We start from the raw sequence: 24,957 nt of genomic DNA on the forward strand, positions 1-24,957 counted from the left end.
CTCGGCTGGTGGCCCGGGAGCGAGGGGTCTCCGGCTGCTGCAGCTCTCCGTGAGTCTCCTGGAAACAGAAGACCACAGCCTCGGACACAGACCTGCTGGAAGAGGGAAAGCGTCAGCCCGGAGCTCGGCGATGCTGTCTAAGGAAACCGAGGAAGTAAAGAGCAAGCCACAGCAGTTCTTGCCAATTAAGAAACATCCGTTCTTCCTGTCGTCTGTTGCAAATAGTACAGAAACGCATAGAAATGCAGGAAAACACTAGTGTCTAGATGTTAACCCTGATATTGCATCACTCAAGGCTTAAGGCGAAGGTGCCACTGTGTGCCTGTGGGACGGCCGCCCAAGGCGGGGCTCTGAGGCTGGGGGCGTCTGCTGTCAGCCTCGGCGGGCAGGTCACTCTTTTCACTATTCGGCCTCCTAGTGAGCTGTCGCTGAGTGCACACAATGTCAAGGGCGATAGGGTAGAAGCTCCTGCACGGTGTGTCATGTGTGAGTCACGCAGCCGCTAGAGAGACGGCTGCTTATCCAGCCCCTTCCCTCTGCGCCAGACAGAGATGCAGGGAGGTAGCGCTAGGCGGTCTGTGCGGGGGCGGGGGGCTGTGATTTGCACCGGGAGACCGAGGCCAGCGGCGAGGCAGCCGCGGCCCGAATCCCGAGCCTCAGTCTTGGCTCTGCTCCAACTTTCATTTTCATGAAGATAATAACTGAAACTTAAGCTCAGCCGAGTCTGAGTCAAAGGAGGCGTGTCCGTGCTCCCCGTGTGACAGGTTGCTCGGGAGCCTATAAAGCCAGCCAGACTCCCAGGTGCAGGGCAGCTGCGGGCATCTGGCGCCATGTGGCTGCTCGAGCCGCTGGCGTTCGCGGGAAGGCTGCTGAGCGCGCTCGGGGGGCAGCTGGGCTCGCTGTGGGACAGCCTGCTCCCCCTGTGCCTGTGGCTCAGGGCGACGCTGGGGCTGGCCGGGAGCGACAGGGCACAGAGGCAGCCGGGCGGGAAGGGACCCGAGGGGGCCAGACGGGAGGCGGAGGGGGCCGGCGGCGACCAGCCCCTGACCCCCACGAGCGTCAACTACCATTTCACGCGCCAGTGCAACTACAAGTGCGGCTTCTGCTTCCACACGGCGAAGACGTCCTTCGTGCTGCCGCTGGAGGAGGCCAAGCGCGGGCTGCGGCTGCTGCAGGAAGCCGGTGAGCGGCGTCGCGGGGCTCGGGGCGTCCGGGCACGGGGGGTGGGGGGGCGGCTCGGGGCGTCCGCGCACGGGGGGTGGGGGGGCGGCTCGGGGCGTCCGGGCACGGGGCGGGGGCGCAGGCTGAGCATGGGGGGGCGTCGGGGCGTCCGCGCACGGGGCAGGGGTGCAGGCTGAGCGTCGGGGGGGCGGGGGGCGGGGTGTCCGCGCACGGGGCGGGGGCGCGCGCAGCCTGGACAGTCCCCGCAGCACACGGTGAGGACACTGTGCGGGGGAGTCGCCCTGTGAGCTGGGGAGCGGGCACCGGTGGCTGAGCGGGGCGCCCACCCCGGCTCCTCCCGCCACCTCCGCGGGAGTGGAAGCGTGACCCGCAAGCGTTTGGGAAGGGGCCGGGTGGGAACACTGTGGTCCTCTGAGTCTCTCCAAAGCCCTCGTGGGTCGGGGGCTTCCAGAAACAGTTAAGGAGGAAAGTCGAGAACAAAAACGCACCCCTGGACTTCAGAGCCGCGGCGCCAAGTCGTCCCTTCGGGGTCCCATGCGCACGCCTCCCACGACGCAGCGACCTCGCCCCCGAGACCCTGCAGCCCCCACTCCGCGTCTGCGGCTCAGCCGCGGGGCCCCCCGCCACGAACCCCTTCTCCTTCCGCTCCGGATCCGCCTTCCCCAGCGAACCCCCTAAGCCGATGATCCCAGCAACGGCACCCGCTTTTTTTTTTTTTTTTTTTTGCAACTGGTTGAGCTTTGTCCCAGGAGTGCGACGTGCGTTGAGCTTTGTCCCAGGAGTGCGACGTGCATTCACAGAGCGACTGCCTCCTAAGGGTGGGTCTGGATTTCGCCGCTTGACCACGGAGCCGGGGAGAAGGCGCCGCAGGCCGGGGGCGGGGGGCGCGGGGAGACCTCTGCGCCCCTAGCGCGTCCACGCGGATCCCAGACAGACCCGCGCGGTGGGGTCCGCCCACGGGGTCGCCGTCCCTCGCCAGGAGGCTGCGCTCCGTCTCCCCGTCTCTGCTGTGCCGGCGGGAGGTGCATTTTTGATGCTTTGACTCCCCCGCCCACTTTAACTCTCTTGCATGGCTCCCCCCCCCACACACACACACTTGTTAGCACAGCCTTCGAGGCCCGTGGCCAGGCCGGCGCTGCCACCGGCGTCCGCACCCCAATGCCGTGCGCCCCTGGGCCACGGGCACGTTGCGCACACCCGGGTCCCCTCCGAGGCAGCACGATGGAGCCTGTGGCCGTGCTGTCCCCTCCCGGAGTGCGGACACCCCCTCTCTGCTGGCGACTGCTCAGACGCCCTAGAGGGGCCCCCGCCCCTCCCCCTTCGTTCACGCAGGTCTACTTACCCATGGCGTGTTTAGTTGCATTCCCGCCCATCTCTCCTCCGCTAAAATCACAAGAAAATGCTTGAAAGCAGGGGACGGACCCGGCAGCAGTCAGCACGCGGTCACCACAACTGCCCGGTGGCGTGGGGACAGCCCCAGCAGGCGTCTGCCGGGCGTGGACTCGCCAGCCTGCCGCGTGCAGGGCAGGCAGGGTCCGGGCGGGAGCCAGCGAGCATGTCCTGCAGAAGTGAGGCTGCGAGGGGTAAGCGAGGCCCGGGGCGGGGTCAGACCGGCCTACCCCTCTCCTGACCACAGTGGGGGAGCCCCACCCCGGTTCCTGCAGGTGACAGAGGCTCGTTTGCTGCTAGAGCTGAACCAGGAGGGCCATGCTCAGGGAGCCCCAGGCGGCAGGGAGGAGGAAGGGTCCACAGTGAGGACCCGAGGTAGGTGCCCGTCTGCCCGCTGGGCGTGCGAGTCCCGCGAGCCCGAGGGACAAGCAGCTGGTGTACATGGCAGAGGAGGAGAGTTAAGAATCTTCTCCAGGAAAACAAAAAGGCCCGGAGAAAAGGCCAAGGCGCCAGCATGAGGGGCATTAGCCAGTGACCCAACCGGCCGCCCTCCCGGTCCCTGCCCAGAGAAAGCCGCGTCTGAGTGGTCCCTTCCGTCATCACAGAAATGCCGTCCGTCTCCTTCGTGCCTCGCTCCACGATGAACCGACACATAAAAACACCGAGTGAAAAGGCAGATGGTAAAACGGACAAGAGAGAGGATATGGAAAAACGAAAACTTCGAACGATCTGTAATTAAAAGTCGCGGACGGCTGAGCGAGAGGGCTGTGTGCTCGAAATCAGACGCATCCTGCACAAGGAAGGGTCAGGTTAGGGCAGAGGTTTGAGAACTAACAACTGGATTTCTAAAATTAAAGTTTTAATACAAAGTCTCAAAGGTAAAATCTTAGGACAATTGGACGAAAGGTGAAACAGGAGAGACAATAGGAAGACGAATAGGGCTTAAGTCCAGAAGCTCCCGCACGCCGCTAATGGAATTTCCCAGAAGAAAAAGAAGTAGATTTGAGAAGCGGTGGGAGTTACATAAGGAAAATTCCCATAACGGAAAGAGCCGTGTTTTGAGCCCGAGTGCCTCCCAGGTGGCCCAGACAATGAGCAGGGACAGATTCCACTGAAGCACGTCATCTCGAAATTTCAGGACATTAGAAAGAAAGCGTCTGTAAGAGAAAAATGCATACACTTAAAAAAAGATGATTTACGAGAGCGTTACCAGACTAATGAACAAAAATATTAAATCCTAGAAGACAATAAGCAAAGCTCCCAACATGCAGAGTATGGAGCGATTTCACCCAGAACAAGGCCAAACTACTGACCACGAATCTCTAATAAAACCTTCAGGTCCTCATTTGGAGTCAATTATGTTTTTGTTTTTGTTCTTGTTTCAGGAAACTCCTAAAATAATTTTCCAAAATAAGGGAGTAAACCGACAGAGCGGGTCAAGGATTCCAGGACGAGGGACATCCCGTGCACCGGAGAGGAGGGGAGGGGACCCCGGGACCGCACAGAACGGTCTCCGAGGGCCGAGTGTCCTGACGGTTCTGGGGGGGCGGGGCAGCAGTGTTCACAAGTCTCTGAGGCATCTTCTCAGCAGGTGCCTCATCCGTGTAACTAATTCCTTACGGTACAGCGCGTCCGTTTTAAAATAGGGGCAAAACACCTTGAGATGCTTTTGTCCTGGTTTCGCCCTGGATTCCATACATGGGCATTCCCTTAAATAAGCGAGACTGACGGGTCCCCAGCGTCAGAGGAGGCGAGGAGAGTGAGAAGTTTAATTTCACGTCTGTCGCATTGAGAAAATACGACTTGTGCCATTAAGATAGTAACAGATGTGTGTGCCGCAGAGCACCGGAAGGGACCATGTGGCTGTCGCCCCTCCCAGGTATGGAGAAGATCAACTTCTCGGGTGGAGAGCCTTTCATTTACCAGCGAGGTGAGTACCTGGGCCAGCTGGTGAAGTTTTGTAAAGAGGAGCTTCGTCTGCCCAGCGTGAGCATCGTCAGCAATGGGAGCCTGGTCCGTGAGCGCTGGTTCAAGAGTTACGGTAGGACCCCCCCCACCCCCCCACCCCCCCACCCCCCCCACCCCCGTCCCCCTTGCCTGAGACTTCCCCGTCCTGTGGTCGAAGGTAGCTCTATCTCCTTCCATCCTGGGCCCCGGGCCAGGCCTGCGGGGCGCTGGCGGAGAGAGAGCCTAGCAGGCTTATTCTAATCTTCTTTCAAGCTGTGCACGAAGTTAATGGTGTTTTATTAGCTCTGGAGGGCTCTCGGTAAACAAGTGTGGCCAGACAGATAAGGAAAGCATCAGGAAGCATACCTCCTGCGAGTCTCAGCGGAGCGAGTGCCGAGGGCGAGGCCGCCGGGGAGAAGGTTCACACGGCTGCGGCCTTGCAGGCCGCAGCCTCACTGTCGATTGCTCTCAATGTGTATTTATTTTTTTTACTTAACACTCACAGAGCTATTTATTTTTCATGAGTCTCATATAAAGTAAGCAACCGGACGACAGCAGTCCTTCTCGCTGCTTTTGGAATCCCCGGTTTCTGTAATTTGAGAGCGGTTTTGAGAGTTGCGAACTGACGTTGAGAATTAACTTTGCAGTCGAGGCTGCGCAGCCACGAGAACTAGGAAAACTCAAAGCCAGTCCCCTGCGAGGACTTGGCAACGAGCGACCAGGCGGTGAAGGACGCCCGTGCTCAGGGGACAGGTGGATCGTAGGGGGCAGAGGAAAGCGAAGGGGCAAAGAGAAACGCGGAGGAGGAGGCGGCATTACAGAAGCCACGAAACGGGGGCCCCGACAGAGATAAGTCCCGCCAGCACCTTCTGGGCTCCGGTGCCGCCCACTAATCGCGGCCCGCAGTCTGCTGCATTGTGGGGGGTTTGGGGTGTGTGTGTGTGTGGGGTGGGGTTCTGTGCACGGTCCAGCAGCTCCACCAGACCCCCATTATCTTCGCTTCCTCAGCACCTCGTACGGTTGCACATGGCACATCGCAGGATGTCTACACATATGTAGATGATGAGTCATGTTTATAAAAGATGTCGGTGTGCGTGGCAAAACTGATAGGCTTCTTCGAATGAGCGACTTTATTTATGTGGCGGCTAAAGCAGTCAAGCTCTGAGTGCCCAGGTCCACGACAGCAGCCCGCCTCGGAAGTTCCCTGACCCTCGGGCGGCCATTCGCGAAAAGCCTCATTTTAATATATTGATAAATGCTCTGTCTGGTATAAGAATCTCTGTCATCTCATCATCTGTGTGTGGGTTTTTTTTTTCAAGATTATTTTACACATGTGTCAAGTACAATGCACATTTCACTGAGTTTTGTGGGTAGGAAGCAAAATGTTTTCAAAAAAAAAAAAAAAACTAAAGCAAAAATTCAAGCAAGATATGTTGTATCACAAGGAGGTAGGACCAGCTGGAGGGGCCTGGTCCCTTGGGGCAAATGCTTCACGATGATCGTCTTCCCACAGGTGAATATCTGGACATCCTCGCCATCTCCTGCGACAGCTTCGACGAGCAAGTCAACGTCCTCATTGGCCGCGGCCAAGGAAAAATCAACCACGTGGAGAACCTTCAGAAACTGAGGAAATGGTGTCGCGATTACAGAGTGGCCTTCAAAATCAACTCGGTCATTAATCGATTCAACGTGGGAGAGGACATGAGGGAAGCTATTAAAGCCCTGAACCCCGTCCGCTGGAAGGTAGGTTCGCGGCGCCGCCTGGCTGACTGTACTTAAACTGGAGGTAAAAACATAACAAAAGCGTGAGGAAGAATCGAAATGATAAGGACCCAGAGAACGCGGAAGCCGGAGTGCCGGCCGGGAGGCTGGGCCCCTGGTCCAGCCTTTATCTGTTCGACTTTAAACTCCTCCCAGGCCCTTGGCCTCAGTTTTCTCTTCTGAAAACTGGAATGGATTCCCGTCGGGAATCGTGTGAGGATAGAGGCCAGAGATACAATGAGCGCTTGGGATGGTCTGAAGAATATGCCCGCAGAAAGCTTAACCTGTATTTACTTACGAAATACAATGAGACTGAATTTCTTCTCAAAACTCCTGGGTTAAGAATAAATGGACAGTCTTCATAAATCCCGTGAATCCATTCCTCATTGAATTAGTAAAAGATATTGAGGGCCAGACTCTCCTCAAGTTGTAGCAACGTTCATTCACCAAAATTCGTGCTTTGAGACTGGCCCCGATTATCAGCTACTGAGATGTCTGACGTTCAAGGACACGTGAGCCGGTTCAAGGTGTAGCACCCGCAACGTGCGGACGCTTGCACGTACTTATAAATTAAAGTTTCCTACCCCTGGCTGTCCTTCAGAATCAACTCGGACAGTTGTTTAAAAAGCGGCTTCTTGGGCCTCACTGCATAACCACCTTGCTGAATCGGACCCCTGGCGTGGGGGTCGGGAGGGGTAGGACTTTAGCAGGAGGGCTTGCACGAATCTGCATTCTTAACAAGCTCCCCTGGCGATGATGGTCACGTAGCCATCCCAACTCTGTGCCTGACCTCAGACTGGACGCAACTGAGGATAAGACGTCGAGTTTGATTCTAGTAATGAAAAGAGGCCAGGAAACTCATTCAGTGCAAGGCCGTGTGTGTTAGCATGACATGGGGAGGCGGACCAGGCGTTCGGCTCTGCCGGAGTGCCTGGAAGCCTTCCCGTAGGAGGTGGTATTTGGCCCAGCCTGCCTGGAGTGCGTTTTAATCCCATGGGTGCATTCAGGACAGAGTGATGGATATGGGGGAAAGGGTTATTCTGTTACCTCCCTGAGGTCACTCTGCAATAGGTGGAAATGGGTCAGGAAAATAGAAATTACACATTTTTAAAATTTTAAATTGGTCTGCAGAACCTGAACTTTGGTTACATATAAAAGCATGCGAACTATCAGCGACTCTCCTAGGTCTAACAGGGTCTAGAAAAAGTAAATAAATAAAAGAATAAAGAGGGGTGATAGGAGGGAGAGAAACTGTGATCCAACAGCCTGGGGCCAGAGGGCGGCTCCGAGTCCTCAGACCCTCTCTCTCTCCCTCTCTCTCTCCCTCTCCCTCCCTCCCTCTCCCCCCCCCCCCCCGCCACCTCCATCCCGGCCTCCGATGGCTCATGGCTCCTTGTCTCTCATTCTCTATTGCATGACTTTTGCCCACTGTCTTTTTCAGTTCAGGCTTCCACTTGCCTCCCGACCTCTGGAATTGCCTTTTCAAAATTCCGATTTTGATTCCAAGTGATTTGTTTATTTTATTTTTTTCACGCTTTTGTATATGGCCCATATTGCCTTCAGCGAACGTCCATTATCTTGTAGTCTAAAAAATTAGATTATGAGACTAGATCAAATAGAATCTAGGCCAGTTTTGAAAGTTTCCATTTTAGAAACGTGTGTGCTTTCTAACTTTCCGAGCGGCGTCTTCCTAGACTGCTCCGTAGTCAGGGGGTCTGGTGTCTTGGGCGGCGAGGCGGGGTCCGGGGAGGGCGGGGGTCCCACAGTGCCCGCTTGTCCCCCAGGTCTTCCAGTGCCTCCTGATCGAGGGCGAGAATTCCGGGGAAGGCGCAGTGAGGGAGGCCGAGCGGTTCCTCATCAGCGATGCGGAGTTCGAGGCATTTCTGGACCGCCACAGAGAGGTGTCCTGCCTGGTCCCCGAGTCCAACCAGAAGGTGGGCGCACGAGCGCTGGCCATCCGCGCTCGCACCTCGCGCTGGGCCGGCCGCGGGCGCTCCGGGGCGCGCCGTGGGGAGGCGCGGGGGGCGGCCTCGGGCCTGGGGGCCTCGTCGGCCCTGCGCCCTCCAGCCGTGGGGCCTGGGAGGAGCACAGGGCGGCCTGTGACCTGTGCGTGACGTGCTGCCGTGGACATGGAGACGAGCCGGGTCTCTCCGCCCGGGCCGTGTACACTGAGCAAGGGGAGGATCTGGGCGCCAAGTGGACAGAGCCACCGGGAATAGTGATCAGTAAAGAACAGCCCCCCCCGCCCCCCACGCACACACACAGAGCGACCCTGGACCCTGGTCAAGGGGCGGAGGCTCTAGCCCGCGAGAATCTGTTGGACTCTGACGGGACACAAACACGCTTCCGGGATGCGGGTCACGTGGGGGCGGCCCACCTTGTGAGGGAGACACCCAAAGGTGCTCAGGCGAGTGAGGAGCGCTGATCCAGAAGCAACAACAGTGCGCTCGAAACTAAATCTGTGTTCCCGTCCCCTTTGCAGATGAAAGACTCCTACCTTATTCTGGATGAATACGTGAGTATGCTTAATGGCTTGTTTAAATGGTCGCGTAAAAACAATCGAGCAGCGGCGAGGGGAGCCGAGCCGCGCGATTCCGAGCGTGACCCTCAGTCCGTGTTTGTTCCTCTCGGCCAGCACGTCCCACGCTGAGGCCGACGGGCGTTCGCGGCATCGACTCCCGATGTCGCTGGGCCACGTCCTGAGCTGAGCGCCTGGGGGGTGGGGGGTGGCGTTAGCCTGGACCTGGGCCTCGTATGAGCGCTGCTGCCCCCGACTCCGCTTTCTCCTGTGTGGTCACGAACCCGTGGATGTCGCGCCGAAGCCGACGTCACACAGAGCAGGGCCCTTCGTGATGCTAACAGGGCACCGTGGAGGGGGTCACATCACACTTTGCAGGACACGTCAACGCCCCAGAGACGGCCGCTGTCCCTCCGGCCGTGACCTTGGCTTTGGTGAGAAGGGGTCGCAGCCCCTCTCCAAAAGCCGCAGACACTACGCCTGTCCCCGTGGCCTCCGAAGGAAAAGGAAAACCCGCCTCGCTCAAAACCGAACAAGGTTTCCTTGTCGTTGCTGTTGTTTAGATTCCCAAACCTTCGCCACTGTTTCTAGCACAGAACAAATAATTCCACTCGAAGCCCTGTTTTAGAGAAAGGGACTCCAGCGAGAGCCACGGCTTCGGTATTTAAGTTGGGTTTGGTGTTCTGGGAAATGCGTATTGTGGTATTGCATCGTTTTCAAGTTAGTCAAAGACACTTCGCAGCCATTTCATTGTTGTCGTGGGAGCTTCCTTTACGGGTCATAAGGAAAAAGGGGACAAGGCGAAGTTCCAGTCTGTGGATTCGAGGCGGAGGGGTGCGTGCCAGCGGAACTTACGCCTGGAACCCGGATCTCCACGACTGGAGGTTTTGACCGAGGTTCCTCAACCGCGTCTGGTCTCCACACGGCTGGAACAGAGGCCGACCTTTGCTGTTGGCGATTTCAGGACGTCTTGATCCCGCGAACGTTGCGGGAGCCGCTACGAAACGCCCGGTGCCGAGGGAAGGCTGTGGAAGCGCGCGGGCCGCGGGCCGCGTGCCGGCGGTGGCCGAGGTCAGACGCCGCTCCCCCGACCGCGCTCGCGAGTCTCGTCTGGAGCTGGCGCCTCGGCCTCTGCGGCGCCTTCCCCACCCCCGCCCCCCCTTTCTCTAGAGAACGCTGTGTCGATCGTCACGCTCAGGGCTCCGTGCGCACGGCTCGCCTTCCAGCGTTGTCACCCGGCCGCGCGGCGGGCCCACGCCTCTGGGTTTCGGTGCTTCTGTTCCTTGTCGCTGCGAGTCCGGAGCGTCACTTAGACGCCCGCACTTTCTGAAAGCCTGTGCTGATTACCACTGCCCTCCCGGCCCCATGGAGGGGCGTGCGCCTCCCGCGGCACGTCCAGGGTCCTGTCTGCCGCACCCCGAGTCGATGCGCTGCGTTTATCTCGGTCAGCGAGCCCGGGGGGAGTCGAGAGAGGGGGTCTGAGGGGCTCCGCGTGCTCGGCACAACCCCTGGCCCAAAGCTCTCAATAGACACTCGTCGAAATGAGTGGAATAGCAAGTCATTTGGGATTAAGCCCCCAAATTGAGTTTACGGGATAACTTATACAAACCCCTCGACTTCTGAATTTTCCAGATGCGCTTCCTGAACTGTCAGAACGGGCGGAAGGACCCCTCCCGGTCCATCCTGGACGTCGGAGTGGAAGAAGCGATCAAGTTCAGTGGATTCGATGAGAAGATGTTTCTGAAGCGGGGAGGGAAGTACGTGTGGAGCAAGGCGGCCCTGCGGCTGGACTGGTGAGGCCGGCGGCGGGCCCTCCGCGGCCTCGGCCCCGCCGCCGCCGTCTGGGCCGCGTCCTGCCGGCGCCCGCGGCTGCCCCACGTGGGATCCGATGGTCTGTGGTGACTGGACACACGGATGACTGGAATCCCTAGAGAATGCAAAACCATTCACTTCAGTTAGTTAGCCTATTTCGATATTGGGTTTTTTTTTTGAGCTATGTCTACTGTGACTCCTGCATTGCCATTTTGAAGTTATTTTTTTTTCCCAGTTTGTTCATTGGACAGTCAGTTCTTTTCTGCTAAATAATGAAGTGCCGACTTTCACGTCTGAGAAAAGTGAGCTGCTTGCGGGGACACTCTCCCCCTTTCTGCCCTCATCCGATCCCAATCCTGGCCTTTCTGCCAGGAAAGTCAGAAGTTCAGAAACAGCCAGCAGATGTTTCAAAAGACAAGACGTGCTACGCGGAGCCGTCTCCGGGAGGGACCCGGGAGGAGATGGCCAGCCCCCGGCGCGGGGGCCCGGCCCGCCCACACTGACCGCTCCCCGTCCCGTCCCCTTCCTCCTCTCCCAGGAGTCTCAGCAAAACCACGATGCGCCTTTCATTTCATGACGACGGTGACAAGCGGTCAGTGCTGGGGTTGCTGTGGGCAGCTGCTAGTCAAGCCACACGGGTCCCTCACGCAGCAGCACGCGACTCGACTCGGGTAGAGGGCTGTCCCCGCATCTCCCCGCATCTCTGGACGGGCTCTCTGAGCAGCCTGCAGGCACCGCGGTGACCAGTCGGGGTCGTGCCTGTATTTTATGTACGTGAAGCCGCGGCAGCTCCTCGTCTCCCCCGGTCAGCTCTGATTCACCTGAAATAAGACTTAATGTGGGCTAGAATGACAAGATCCAGCGGCTCCCCTTCCAGCACTAAGGAAGTACCGAAGGGGGGGGAATGGTCACGTAAACCGGGTCAGGGGTCGGGATCTTCTCCCACAAACACACTGCATGGCCGCATCACATGCAGTTTGTTTATGTGACCTAGATATTATCTTGTTGCCTGGAAAATAACAATTTCCTGCCATTGTTTTAAAAAAGCCAAGTCATGGAAAAATTTTTGCCCAAGCAAAAAAAAAAAAAAGATTAGTTTTAATCCAGCTGCCATCCCACCCACCATCACTAGGTGGCGTCCAGACGTTGCCTGATGCCATTAACACACCACCCCGAAATTCTCCTTTATAACTGACTATTTTCAAGACTTGGTGATTTTGAAAGGTTTGTCTTTGTATTTTCTCCAAAAAAAAGTCCAACTTCAAATTTTAAGTCACTATAATTCAACTGAAAAGTGTCATCCCGTTGACTTGCCATGTATTTTCAATTTTATATTGATTTTTTTTTTTTAAGAGGACAATGAATTAGGAAGGTTTTTTTCCCTTTACGGATTTTGATAGTGTCTAGTCTGTGATGGTGTTAATGTCATCGGTATAAACATAAAACCTATTTCTAACTTAACATAAGTATACTTTGCTGACCTTCACATTATTCAAAAAGGAGTAAGTTTAAAAAAGAAACCTCGCACACATGAGAACACCGTGGAACTGTCTGGTGCCCAGCAAGTGCTCGACCAGTATTGTCTGACGCAAAACCTCAGTCCGAGCCCAGATTCTCTGAGTTAGGATAAGTTTGTCTCAAGATGAAGAAAACAAAAAAAAAGCTGCACTTACGAAATAAGCTATAGCATTTTAAATACATTTTCTAGCTCATTTTATAGTATCCTCTCCTTTCATTAGGCACTGTCAGGATTTGCAAAGCCTTAATGTTTAAGATAGTTAAATGTTCATTTTTCTTAAAGGGAAGAAACACGGACTTTTAGCATTGCAGGAAAATTCAGATCTGGATTATACAATGTTTTGCTTGATTTTGTCAGGTTTAAATGTGAGTCTCCGGTTTTATTAAATATGTTCCTTTTTATTGGGAAAACAAAAGATGATTTCACCGAGGTATCTCAATTGACGTGTGTGACGGGCAAATATTTTGTGGCACCTTTAATTGTTGCTTGTCTACATTGTAATAACGTGAGTGGAATTTTGTCTTAAGAGACCTAGATTCATCAGACATTCGTAATAGCATATTGTTTTAAAAATGTGAGTTTTCTCCGTTACTTAGTGATCAGTGATATGACAGTTGCCTGTTTCCTTTGAAAAGGGAAGAGGAGGGAGGGAGGATGTGCACCTGAATCACCTGCAGTGCGGGCTCCTGTCCTATTTCTGTCTGGAGTTTGGAGTCCGGTTGGTGGGTCCATAGAGAGAAGCGTGATACCAGTACGAGGGAACGAAGTCGCGAGAGGGCTCCGGGAGGAGACGACGCGGAGCCTAGGCCGCTCCCCTGGCGAAATGACGGTTTAACCAGCCGTGGTTAGGGGGAGACAGATCTCACTGTGAGATTTTCGGGCTCCATCCTGCATGTGTACGGGAGGTCTGAGTTTTTAGGGAAGTATATGTATATATTTTTTCTCCACGTGTGATTGAATGTTGGTCTGTTGTGTTGTAAGATATTGTAATATATTAAAATATATTTTGTACACTGCCTTCGCTGTCAGCGGGTCATTGTGAATGTTTAAAGGAACCGTGTGTGTTACAAACTGCCATTGCTGAGGGCAAGCACGCTATCAAAATCAACAAGGTTCTCAATAATTAATAAGCGCGCCAGACCCCATTCGGCAATAAGACGGAGTGGGGATGAGCTGCTGGGGAAAATATTCTTCTTTTCTGAGATGAAAGGCTCGTGGCCTTGCCGAGTGGGACCTGGTCAGCAGTCCTGGCAGCGGGCGTCACAGAGTCCCAAGGAGACGCAGCCCCCGCCCCTCGCCCCCAGCACCCTGATTTCTAGCTGACGTTGCCTGGGACGCGTCTGGCTGGCCTGCACCCGTCTGCTCCGTTAGCACACAACAGCCAAGGCGGCCCCATCCCCTGCCGCCCCCTTCTCAGCTCTCTGAGCCCAGGGACCCACGACCTCGGCCCCAGTGTCCACCTCGTGGCCTGCGGGCTCCGGCTGGCCCTCCTCGGACGCGCGGCGTTCTCTGACATGCGCCTGCACTTGACCTCGGGCTGCAAGCGCTCGCTCGTGTCCGGGAAGGATGTGGCCGCACTTCTGTCCCCATCCTGACGTGTGCCAGCCCACAGGACGGGGGCAGGTCCAGCGGCCCCACGGCGGAGAAAGCGACTCCACGGGCAGCAGGCATCCCCTGTCCTCCTGGCCGGGCCACTGTCGGCCACATTCGGGGGGTCTGAGCCCCTGAGGATGCCTGCCTGACTGCCAGGAAAAAGATGGGGGGATCGCACAGAAAACCCGCATGGTGGGTCCCACTCGCAGGCCGGAATGTGCGCTAGATCTGAGCCTGTTCGTGTCCCTAAAAATAACACGCACCGGAGCGTGTCTGAAAAACAGTGAAGCGAAGCGGCGAAAACAGGAACGGACCAGAACCAGGTCAGCGGAGGCGGCTCTGGATCCACTTCCTCTTCTCAGCCGTGCACACTTTATTTTACTCATTTTATTTTATTTTTTTATCATTTATGATTAATTATCATTCAGCCGTGCGTATTCTGATAACACTGAGCCCATGCTCGATTTCATTCTCCGCGCAGTGTCTTCCGACGGCGTCTAAAGCCGGCCGGTGTCCTCATACCTCGCTGGGAGCCATCACTAATCGGGGAGAACGGACCGGACGGAGCTGCTGTGACCAACGCTGCTCGAAACATCAGTAGCTCGGCGCACGTGAGTCTGCGCCCTCCGGGCACTGTCCTGCCGCGGCGGCCCGGTGCAGGCTGATTTTATTTTGTGGTCCGTCTCAGAGGGCGGCTCTGGGTCGCTGTGATGGGGACGGGGGGTGGGGGGTAGGAGGCCGCGAGGGTCTCCCCTGCCTTGGCCCGGCGGTGACCCGCCCGCCGCCATGGTCTGTGTGCACATAGATCTTCAGCGAGCGTGAAATGTCTGGCCGCGGTCATGTCCCCCGGATGCTGACGGCCACCTGATCGCGCCTTCAGACTCATAAAGCCTTTCACATCCGTCACTCTGCCAGGGCCACATCCTGCCGATTGCCGTGGAAAAGCCGTGTGATAAAACGTGAAAAAGAACTGACTCGGCCGAGGGCGTGGCACACCAGCACCGTTTACTCCACTAGCCAGCAGCGCCCTTGGAGCCGCCGAGGGCCGAACACTCGAAATCCAGCGTTTCCGTGTGTGAGGTGACAGGATGAGACGTTTCCTCTCTGGTGTGCCCGACTCCTCCGCCACCGCGCGGCAGAGGGTTGCAGGAAGCAAGTCGCTTACCCACTCGGCGACTGTGCAGCAAGCGTCCAGGACTCGCCCTTCCTGTGCTGGCCGCAGTGGTGATCGGGACAGAACACGGCTCGCCTTTCTGGGAGGACGCCAGGGAAAACATTTTCCCTTTTTTGTTAACGTAGTAGCCTTCTTGGTTATTGTCCTTTATTTTACCACCTTTGTGTGGCGCTTCATTATTACGATGACGCTTACCGTTTAAATCGCAGTCACACGTGGGCCCCGCGGGGCGCGTGTGAGTTTGCTAAGGGCGCTGAGTGTCTTCAGTGACAGGAACTCATCATCTCACTGTCCAGGGGCTGGAAACCCGAGGGCCGGCGTCCGCAGGGCTGGCCCCCTCTGAGTCCCTGGGGGGCTCTGCTCTGCGCCTCCTCTTAGCAGCTGGTGCTTTGCCGGCCACGTCCGGGCATCGTGGTCTGGTAGAAACGCCGCTGACCTCTGCCTTCGTGTTTACAACGTGTCCCTACTGTGTGTACGTCTGTCCTCAAATTGACCCTTTTTACAAAGTCGCCAATCACACTGGCTGAGGGCCCACCCTGCTCTACTCCAGGGTGACCTCGCCCAAAATCACCGCATCTGCGAAGACTCTGTTTCCACATAAGTCACCGTAAGAATTGGGGAACACAGTTCAAGCCACGCTAGATACACACGGGGGAGCATTTTCTTCTTCACCTGTACTTTGTTTCTTGAAGTTTCGTTTTTCTGCCGCAAGCTCTTTGTTGGCTCGAGCACACACATTATTGCGAGTTATGTGGATCATTTTTGGCATCTTCTTTCCAGGTGTTCTAGAAAAACCGCTGCAGCGTGCAGTTTTTCTCAGCTCTGGGGGTGTTTGCGGAGCCGAAGGCAGAGCTGCCTGAGGACACCCTCCCCGCGTCCTGTCTGACGTGGGTGCCGCACCTGAGGAAGAGGTTCCTGGGGACATCCGTGCCGGGAAAGACAGAGGAGAGGCCCTCGAGTGGAGGGGAGCAGCGGTGTGGACAGGGAAGCTCTCACGAGGAGCCCCGAGAACGTAGGGACGTGGCGTCGCCTAGAGAAGTGGGGGCCTGTCGGGCCTCCTGGCCCCCCCCGGGGAGCTGTGCGCTTGGTAGAGAGGCCGTGCGCAGCCCGCTTGGCAATGGACCACGTGGCGTGGAGAAGGACTCTGTCAGAGGACGCTGCGGCGACAGGCTGAGGACCGGTCACCCCACTCCTGCCCCCGCCCATGGAATCTCCCAGATTCCTGTGTGTCCCAACAGAGACACTTTGTTAATTGCTGCTCTCTAAAAATATGGAATTGAATTTAAGTTAATTTTAAAAATTCAATGTGAGTTCAATGTCCTTACAGAATGTGTGATTACAAATTCATACGAACCCCGCTGTCTAAAAAAGTCTCTATTTTAAGCTGCGAGTATGACTCTCGAGCCCCCCTCCATTGGTGTCCAGAGGAGACACTTGGGGGGGGCTCCCCTCTCTCCGGCCTCTGCACTGCTGAGGGCAGCGCTACTCCCCGGCCTGCTGACCCTCTGTGCCTGCCGCGGCCATCACAAAGACACGTGCTCCACGAGCACATGATGACTCTCAAACACTGAGGAACACGAGCTGTCGTTTCGAATGGGCTTGACACGAGCCAGCTCTGGGAGAGACGGGTCAAGGTCACGACCTGGGCAGGGAGGTGGATGGAAGACCAAGCAGTGACGAGTGGCCCGACCTTGGGAGACACCGGCAGCTCCTCGCCGGAGGGAGCCGAGTCAGCTGCTCAGAAGCGGAGCTCAGGGTGGATGAAGTCACTGTTTACTCATCGGGCTCTTAGGATGCTCGAGGCCCTATCAGAGATACACAGAAAAATGACTTCGCTATCCTCCTGAATCTTAAGCATTAAGAATCAGAGAGTAAATAACCAAAACACGAAGTGAGGTTGATGATCAACACAGAAACCAGCTAAGTATTACCCAAGCACGGAGAGCCGGGCCTGGGGAAGGCGGCGACGGCTTGGGAAGACCTCACAGAGGGAAAATGCACTTCAGATGCGTTTTACGGCTTGTTCTAAATCTCATTACCCTCGACATCCATCCACGGTGACAAAGACAAACAAACAAACAAACGTGGGCGAAGTCCCACACCGCTGCATAAGCCCGAGGCTCCGCTATGAAGAAGCCGGGGAAGAGGTTGCTCTGCACCCCAGCCCCCCGACCCAACCACCAGCCCCTAACGCCCTTCCCGCTCGATTTCTCCGCCCCTCTTTACTACAGAAATGTCTGCACCTCAGTGTGAGCCGGCTCACCGCGGAACGCAGCTGCCCGCCCGCTCGTCCGTGCAATCATTCACTCGGCGGCGGCGGCACCCCAGCGCGTCCTCGCACCTCGATCAGAGTGAAGGGGCGCTGGCCTCGTGCAGAGCCACGCTCACCTCGTGAGGGGGGGAGCAGCCAAGCGTCCTTGGGGTTCGTCCCAGAGTCCCTTGCTCTGGAGTGACGTTTCCACAAGGTAGAGCTTCAGAAAGCGAGCGCTCCTTCACGTCTCGGAGGACGGGAAACATTTGCTGGAATAACTTCTCAACGTCCATTAGACGGTTGCGTGGTTTTGTTTGTTTGTTTTTTGTTTTTCGTTTTTTAAGACGTGCACATAGCAGAGGAGGACATCATGCAGTGTGATGATAGTGGAGAACCTTGTGTTTTAATCGTTCGGGGGCCGACAAGACACGTGGCAGCTGAGAACGACTGAGTTCCTGCAGTCGCCAGTGGTGTCGACGTTGTTTTATACATATTCGACTTATTTAATCCCTTCCAAGATCTCTGTGACACACGCACTATTACTCCGTGCGTTTTCAAGTTTAAAAGAACTGGAGCGTGAGGAAGTAGCCGGTTTGACGTCACAGGCCGGCGGGCGGTGACGGCGTCAGGGTTCGGACCGACGCTGGGGAAGGAACAGCGCTGAGGAGAAAAGGTGCTGTGGTGTGTGTCCGCGTCGTTCTGGAGGAGAGACGGCGCGTTGGGGCAGACACTCCTTCCCACACGGGAAGTTTCGCTCTGTTATGAGTTCCTGGCGGACAGGTAACTTACCTGTGAACCTTGTGTCTCCCAAATCTTACAGAAATTCCACCTTCAAAGACTGTCCGGTCTAACAAACTGGAGCCCTAAGAACAGAAATTGAGTCGTTTTGCCTGGATCTGGGGCAGCCACAAAACTGAGGGACCATCGGGTGGGCCCTTTCTCTCTATGGACAAAGCGACCAGGTAGTGAGATGCAAAGACGTTTCCCGAGACCCTGGCGTAGAAAGGCCCAGCGTTCACGGCCACGTCCGCCCCTGACAAGGCGTCGAGCTGAGCGTCTGGGATGCGCCGTGGGGAGCTCGCGTGTGGTGACATTTCCCCCCGGAGTGCTGGCACCGGGGGATCGTCTTCTGGCGGCCACCAGGCCGGGAACCGGCTTTCGTCTGGGTGCCCGCGGGCCACCCCGGGGCGGAGGGAAGGGGGGTGCAGGGCGGGGCGGCAGGGGGCGCGGGCGGGCGGCAGGGGGCGCTGCGCGCAGGGCGGGCGCCGGCGAGCTCCGCGCTCCGCGTCTTTGTGCCGCCGGGCGCCGCGCCCTGTCCCCCGGCGGCCGCGCGCCCCGGCTGGAGGGCGGGCGGGACCAGAGGGCGGCTCCGGGCGCGGACCCCGGCGGCGGACGGCGGGCGCGGCGGCGTGGGAGCCCCGCCGCGGCCGAGCAGGAGCGGCGGCCCGCGGAGCCCGGAGCGCGCGGACCAGGTGGGTGACGCGCGGCGCCTTTGTGTCGGCGTCTCCGCGGGGGGCGCAGCCGCGGGGCGCGCAGGCGGGGGGCCGTGCGGCGCCGGCCTCGGCCTCTCCCCGCGCCGGCCCGGCCCGGCCCGCGTCCCGGGTGGCGTACGCCGCGCCGCCGGGCCGGCTCCGCGCCGGGGGCGCCCCCCTGGCGGCGGCCTGCCCCCCGGATGCTGGGGCACCCCGGCGCCCCCGCCCCGCCCGCGCGCGGGTCTGCGCGCTGCGCCCCGTGCTCCGGCGGCGCCGCAGTGGCCCCTGCGCGGGGCGCGCCAGCAGGCCGCGGGCGACCTGGGCCGGGGGGCGCCCGCCGGGGCGCGCGGGGCGGGGGGGGCCGCCCGGCGGGAGTGCGCGGGGCGCCAGCGTCCTCCGCTCTGCACATCCCTGCGCCCGCAGCACCGCGGCCAAGCCTCCCGCAGCCGAGGGGCGCGCCGGGGGCTCCCGCGGGACCCCCCACTCCACCCTCGCGCCCCCGTGGCCGCTGCCCGCACCGGCCTCCGCGCCCAGCCCGGTGGCTCGCGCAAGCCGACATCCCCGGGTCGCTTCTTGTACCCTAATGATCTCCATGGGGAGGGCTGGGGACGGCCACCCCACAAGTGGCCTCTCGTCCTGTCTCTCTCCACCCCGCGCCCCCCTTCCAGCCCCTAGTCTGTTCTCCACCCCCCCCCGCCCCCCCCCCCAGGGAATTGAAAAATGAAAGAAAAAAAATGTCCGTTCAACCGAAAACATCCGTGCTGGCCTGTGCCAGGTGGCAGGCGGGGCGAGGCAGCCCAGGCCCCATGGGAGCTCCCCCGCCCCGGGGGAGGGGGTGTGGTCCCTGCGCCCCCACGCCCCGCTTTTAACAGTCCTGGAGGGAGCTCTTTCCTGGGAGAGGGGCCGGCGGGTCTGGTGAGGACACGGCCGGTGACTGGCGGGGTGACTGACGGGTGCTGCGTCCTGGGGGCGAGGCGGGCGGGGGACACCGCGTGTTCGTAAGCGCCAGGCGGGAAGTGGGGGGCGCACGTGGCTGTGCGCCTGGGCGTTTCCAGGACGCCGAGGCAGGGCCGGGGCGGCTGCGTGCGGGTGGGGGCCCGAAGGTGGGGCGGGCCCAAGCCCCTGGCCAGAGAGATCCGCCGGGCAGGGGAAGAGGGCCGGGAATTCCAGGCGAGGGTCAGGGAGCGGTCCCTTGGGACCTGCGCCAGATGCTCTGCGGTCCGGGCCCCTTCGCCAGCACTGCTGATAGGGACCTGGTCTTCTTCAGTTTTCTAGTCCCTTTTTAATTTTTGTTTTATTATTTTTTTTTTTTTTAGCGTGCAAAGGGATTGTGACCAGAGAGGTCTGATGGGGACAGATCATGACACATTTGAGTTCTAGGCCATGGGCTGGGTCCTGAAGGGGGGGGTGTGTGGGCTGAGCGCTGCTTTGGGGGAGGAGGCAGGGCTGAGGGGAGGGGCAGGGCCCAGTGCGGGCTTTAGAATAGCCCCCCCCCCCAACCTGTGCTGTTATCACCGGAGGGTCAGGCATAGACTGGGGTCCTCGTGAGAAAATGAGAGGCAAATAACGTAACTTCAACGGCCTGGACAATATCCAGACCCAGCACAGTGGGAATGTGGCCGTTTGTGTTCAGGGGGGCCCCAAATCCAGTGTCGGCGGCCTTGGGAGGGACCGGGGCAGGGGGGGTGGAGGGGGCCGCCCCGGCGGTGGGCAGGGCTGCAGCCAGCCAGTGCCTGACGCGGGCGCCCGAGAGAGGCTGAAACGTTCAGATTCACGCGTTCCGTAACGCGCCCAGCGCCCGGGGTGGGTGGTGCGAGCCGTGTGCCCAGGTCCTCACCGCGTGCCGCGCCTCTCTGTGCTGTGGGACGTGGAAGGGACCTCGCACACCGTTCTGTTGACGCTGCTCACGTCCCCGGGTGAAGGGCCGGGCCGGACGCTGGCAGCCCCGGTGCCTGGTCCCCGCCGGGGTTCCCACATTTCTCTTGGGTGCCTTTCCCTGCGGTATGCACGGGACGAGGCCCCTGTCCTCGGCTGGAGGGCACAGAGCAAGATGGTCGTCACGGATGCCGGGCTTAGCCCGCATTGTGACCATGAGGTGGCTGTAGACTCAGAGCAGAGGTCATAGACCCCAGCCACACAGAGGGCCGTGGCTGGCCGGCCTGGCACCTAGCTGGAGAGGATGGGAGTGTGTCCACTCGGGATGACGTTTGTCCCTCAGACTTCCAGGGCATCTGGCCAAGCAAGGACCCCCTGCTTCCTGGGTGGGGGCGAGCAGAGGCGGCCCAGCGGCCAGGGACAGAGCAGGAAGCCTCTGAGGACGACGCACCTCCACAGTCGCTGTGGGCAGCGTCCAAGGACCACGTGGAAGGTGACTTCCTCTAGGCCTAGGACAGCCATCTGAGGCTGTCATTTCCAGTCCCGGCCTCCTCCGTCCTCTGTGCCCGTTACTGAGACACATGAACACCTTTTCTTAATTAGACGAAGAAATTAATTGGAAGCAACTGTTTGCACACCTGCTGGGGGGGGGAGGGCCGAGGGGCAGGGCAGGTACAACGGTGACCCAGCTACGCGCCCGTGGGGCACAGCCCACTTCCTCCAACTGTGAGACTGAGGTGTCGGCCTCACAGATTTCCAGGGCCCAGGAAGGGAAATGCGGGGTGCCGAGCGCTTCCGCAGCAGGGTCGGTCCGCGCTGGGGGCCACCGTCGCCGAACGCTGCGCTTAAAGGTGGCCACAGCCGACCACGGAGCGCCTCGCCGGCTTCCCCTAGCCTGCCGCGAGCCGGGCGCCGGGCGAGGGGCCGTCTCTCTGCGCTCGGTCTCTGCACGCGAGACGCACGTCGGCCGGCCAGCGACGGGCCGGCGAGACCACCTGCCCCTTCCGTCGGCGTTTGGTGCTTTCGTGAGGGCCAGAGAATCGCGGTCCTGTCCTGTTCGTTTCTGTGTCCCTTGGCACATAGTAGGTGCTTGATCAACATTCATGGAGCTGAACAGGCTGCTTTTCCCTCCGGAGACGTTCGATCCAGAAACAGCCTCATCCATTCGTTCTTGCTTTCGTGCATTTATTTGCTCATTTGGCAAAACCTTTTCCGTGCTGGGGGCTCGGGGCAGATTAAGGGCTGCGTGGTGACAATGAGGATGTGGGAAGGGGAAGGGGAAGGAGCTGGCGGGTCTTTCTAGAACAAGAGAGGGCACCGTGCTCTGCACACAGCAGGACAGGGGTTCGTCCGTCACGCTTTTGGAACCGTGTGAACTGCAGCCTCACCTTGGGGCGAGCAGCCCGTCGGGGCGCAGGGGAAGGAACCCCTCCTCGCCCAGGGGCGCTGCTCGCACCTCGCTTCTCCCGTTGGCGGAGCAGCTCGGGATTCCACGGGCGAGCTTCCTGACGCGCTGAGTAAATGCCCGCGGACCTCCGCCCTCCGCCCTCCGCCCTCCGCCAGGTCCTGGGCTGGGGACGGTGCACGTGCGAACGTGGCTCGGGAAGAATGCGCTCGGTTCGGTCTCCCGTGGCTGCGCTCGTCCCTCGCGGGGGGTGGTGGGGGCGGGGGGGGGAGCAGCTCTTATCTGCTAATACTTTAATCGCTCCTGGGACTCTTTCTCCTTTGGCCCGAAGCCCTGCTTCCTTGGCAGTGACCTCGTTTTCTCCTGTCCCTGGCCAGTGCTGCGGGCCGGCTTCTCTCCAGTTGGATCCGCCCTGCTAGCCGGAGGCCTTGGCCGTGTCCTGCCGGCCTGAGAGATAAGGCTGCCCGCTCAAGGACTGCGGTTATCTGCAGAGGGCAGGACTCGCCCCGGGGCAGGCCCTGGGGGGCCGCCAGGGGAGCCGGGCTGCCCAGGGGGTGGCTCCTGTCCTTGAACTGCAGCCAGGCCCAGGTGGGCCGGGCACCTTAGTCCCCAAGACCCAGTGCGGAAAACAGTGTAAACTATCTCAGAGCTTTTACCGCGATGCCATGTCGCAGTGATTTCGGCTTGTTCTGTGTGGGGTCAGGTAAAGTATGCCGCTCACATTCATTTCCCTTGCTTATTTTTATTTATTTATTTTTTAAATTAATGAGGATGCCAGAAAATTTTAAATTGCATAGGTGGCTCCCATATTTCTTGGGACCGATGACCTGGAGGGACCTGGGAGACGGTCTCTCTTTTGTGGCCGACAGGTGTAGTGCTCTCCCAAGGGTCTGGCCACCCCGGGACTTGGCACGGCCAGCAGAGGTGGGCCGAGCAGTCGCGTGCGTCTCCCTGGTTTGTGCCGTGCTGGCACGGTCACCTGACGGTCCCCACTTCACGTCTTGAGGTTCCGAGCTCCCCGACACGGCCCATTGGGGCTCCCTCTTCTCTGTGGCCTGTATGATCGGGACTGAACTGATTCAGCTCGCTTCAGTCTCAATTCAGCTGCGGGAGTCCTTGGACTTGTTTTGTTTTATTTTTTAACGTGTACGATGCGGGGCTTGGGTTAGGTGACGTGACACGTTTTCTCGCCCAGCTCCGCGGCTGCTGAAACCCAGCCCGACTCGCAGCTCCGCGTCAGGTCATGGCGCCGGGCCCTCCTGATGTCCCTCTGTGTCCACCTGTCTCTCTTGCCGCTTCCACAGTGTTCGCCCTTGAACAAGGCATCCCCCCCGCCTCCCTGCGGCACAAACCGGGGAGACGCACACCGTCTCTTCCACGTGGCCGGCGCCCGGCGCAGGCCGGTCGGGGGAAGCCGCCCCTCGATGCCGCTGCTCTTCGTGAATTCTGCCGCCTGCGCCTGGCATGTCCCATGTCCCAGCTTCGTGCTAGAGGACGAAGACGCGGCACCTGCGGCGCCGAGCCCTTGGCCCGGGCCCCCCCAGCTGACCCCCGCCCCCTCCCCCCCCCCCCCCCCCGCCACGCGCGTTTCCACGTTCCCAGCTGCCCAGGAGTTTTCTTCCGCCCCTTGGAGACGTGCGGCTTTTCTGGCCTGGGCATTCTCCGGCCCGTCCTCCGCGGCCGGACGCCTTCCCCGCTGGCAGCCGACACTGCCCCGCGTCCCCGCATCCCGGCCTCGCCTCGGCTGCCCCCGAAGCCGCGCTGCGCCTTCTCTGCAGGTCACCCGGGTTCCCGCTGTCTCTTCCCGTGCGCTCCGCCCGGCTCCTGCAGGCCGCCTCGCGTCCCCGAGCTGCGCTGGCGTTTTGTGGGTGACATTGAGTCCGCACCCTTTTTTCTCTCTGGACCCGTGGGCATGGCTCCTAGGCCTACCAGCTTTGCACATTTAATATTTTAAAATCCTGGAACAAGTATCAACTCCAAAGAATAAAAAAAACAAAAAACAAAAAAAACACCATTAGAATTGACGTCATCCTGTGTCACACAACGTCAATAAAACGTGAAGGTCGTTTAGGCATCTGGAACTCAAGGCTCAGGTACATGGAAATTGTTTTTCATCTGGAGTGAGCGCGTTTCAGTGCGTGGCGTGGTGCCTGGGAGGCGGCTGGAGGGAGCCCCCCGAGTTGCCGAGGACCTCCCTGCTCTGTCTTCTTTCCTGCTCCGCCCGGCAGTAGAGAGGAGCCGCAGTCACTCTCCCTGGGCGCCTGGAGGAAAGGCGCGTCTCTCTCTCATTTTCGGTCCCCAGCACAGGACCCAGGACAGCCAGCTCTGGTGTGGCAGACCTTCAACTGGACTTAATACATTTAAAAAAAAAAAAAAAAAGATCGTTAAGATCCTGCCTCAATATTTATGTTTTCGTTTTTCTGGAATGCCGCCGTATGGGTTTTTTTTTTTTTAAACCACTGACGTCGATGAACTGACCCCCAATGGCACAGACCCTGAGCCGAGCTGCTAATGAAAATAACCCCGGAAGACGCATGCTTTTCGCTCGGTTCTCCTTGGAGCTCCCTGGCGCGGTTCTGTTATCGGCCCCACACTGTCGGTCTGGAACTCAGTCCCCTTACGCTCAGTATCACCATGTGCTCACACATGCTTCGGGTGGCCAGATAAAGGCGTTCTTGATGAACGTGAAATAATTATTTACCATTCTCTTCTAAGCGAAACTGGGACAAGGAGCCTTTGCTAAGGTGACCATGACCGAAGTGGCCTCCGCTGCAGAGCGGGAAGCATTTACATGTAAATCATGTCACACCGGGAGGGAGGACTGTCCAGGCCTCCGGGGGAGGGGCTGGCTTTAGGGTAAAGGCAGGATTTTTCTTTGCAAATGTGTGATTACATCAGACAGTTGCTCTTGGGAATCAGGCTCAAGGAAGTGATACTCAATGCGGAGGAAAATAAATGCTTTCTGCACAAATGCCTCTTCACCTTTTTTTTTTTTAATCATAGCCTCCAATGGAAAACATCTAAATGTGGTTAAATTAATATTAAGCTGTAATTAGATT

At 58.5% G+C, this 24,957-nt stretch overlaps 2 protein-coding genes and 1 long non-coding RNA gene across 5 annotated transcripts in view; 2 read left to right on the forward strand and 1 right to left on the reverse strand.

Annotated features, from left to right (window-relative positions):
* Window positions 1-668: 668 nt before the first annotated feature.
* On the forward strand, window positions 669-10,678 carry RSAD2 (radical S-adenosyl methionine domain containing 2). Its single transcript, XM_016121086.2, has 6 exons — window positions 669-1,182; window positions 4,451-4,612; window positions 6,032-6,261; window positions 8,064-8,213; window positions 8,762-8,794; window positions 10,430-10,678. The coding sequence occupies exons 1-6, from the start codon at window positions 831-833 to the stop codon at window positions 10,592-10,594; spliced, it is 1,092 nt and encodes a 363-aa protein (XP_015976572.2). The 5' UTR covers window positions 669-830; the 3' UTR covers window positions 10,595-10,678.
* Window positions 10,679-10,777: 99 nt separating this feature from the next.
* Window positions 10,778-18,342, reverse strand: LOC118605042. The gene is made up of 2 exons (XR_004951869.1): window positions 17,284-18,342; window positions 10,778-16,700 (listed from the first exon to the last, which is right to left on the reverse strand). It is a non-coding gene; the product is annotated as an uncharacterized LOC118605042 (long non-coding RNA).
* Window positions 18,343-18,560: 218 nt separating this feature from the next.
* The window catches only part of RNF144A (ring finger protein 144A), a 64,058-nt gene continuing 57,661 nt past the window's right edge, over window positions 18,561-24,957 (forward strand). Inside the window, exon 1 of one of the 3 annotated variants that reach the window (XM_016121083.2) lies at window positions 18,561-18,618. The gene's annotated coding sequence lies outside the window, so the exon portion shown is untranslated. Of the gene's footprint in view, window positions 18,619-19,093; window positions 19,534-24,957 lie in introns of those variants that run through there. The other 2 variants (XM_036224101.1, XM_036224102.1) reach the window with 2 other exon arrangements.

Source organism: Rousettus aegyptiacus, unplaced genomic scaffold (assembly GCF_014176215.1).
Source record: "Rousettus aegyptiacus isolate mRouAeg1 unplaced genomic scaffold, mRouAeg1.p scaffold_m13_p_7, whole genome shotgun sequence".
NCBI lineage: Eukaryota > Metazoa > Chordata > Mammalia > Chiroptera > Pteropodidae > Rousettus > Rousettus aegyptiacus.

Bases quoted from the DNA above. Each gene is read 5' to 3' on its own strand.
- RSAD2 (XM_016121086.2), top strand. From the start codon at position 831: ATGTGGCTGCTCGAGCCGCTGGCGTTCGCGGGAAGGCTGCTGAGCGCG. The intron at 1,183-4,450 runs GTGAGCGGCGTC...CGCCCCTCCCAG, and splicing joins GCGGCTGCTGCAGGAAGCCG to GTATGGAGAAGATCAACTTC. The intron at 8,214-8,761 runs GTGGGCGCACGA...TCCCCTTTGCAG, and splicing joins TCCCCGAGTCCAACCAGAAG to ATGAAAGACTCCTACCTTAT.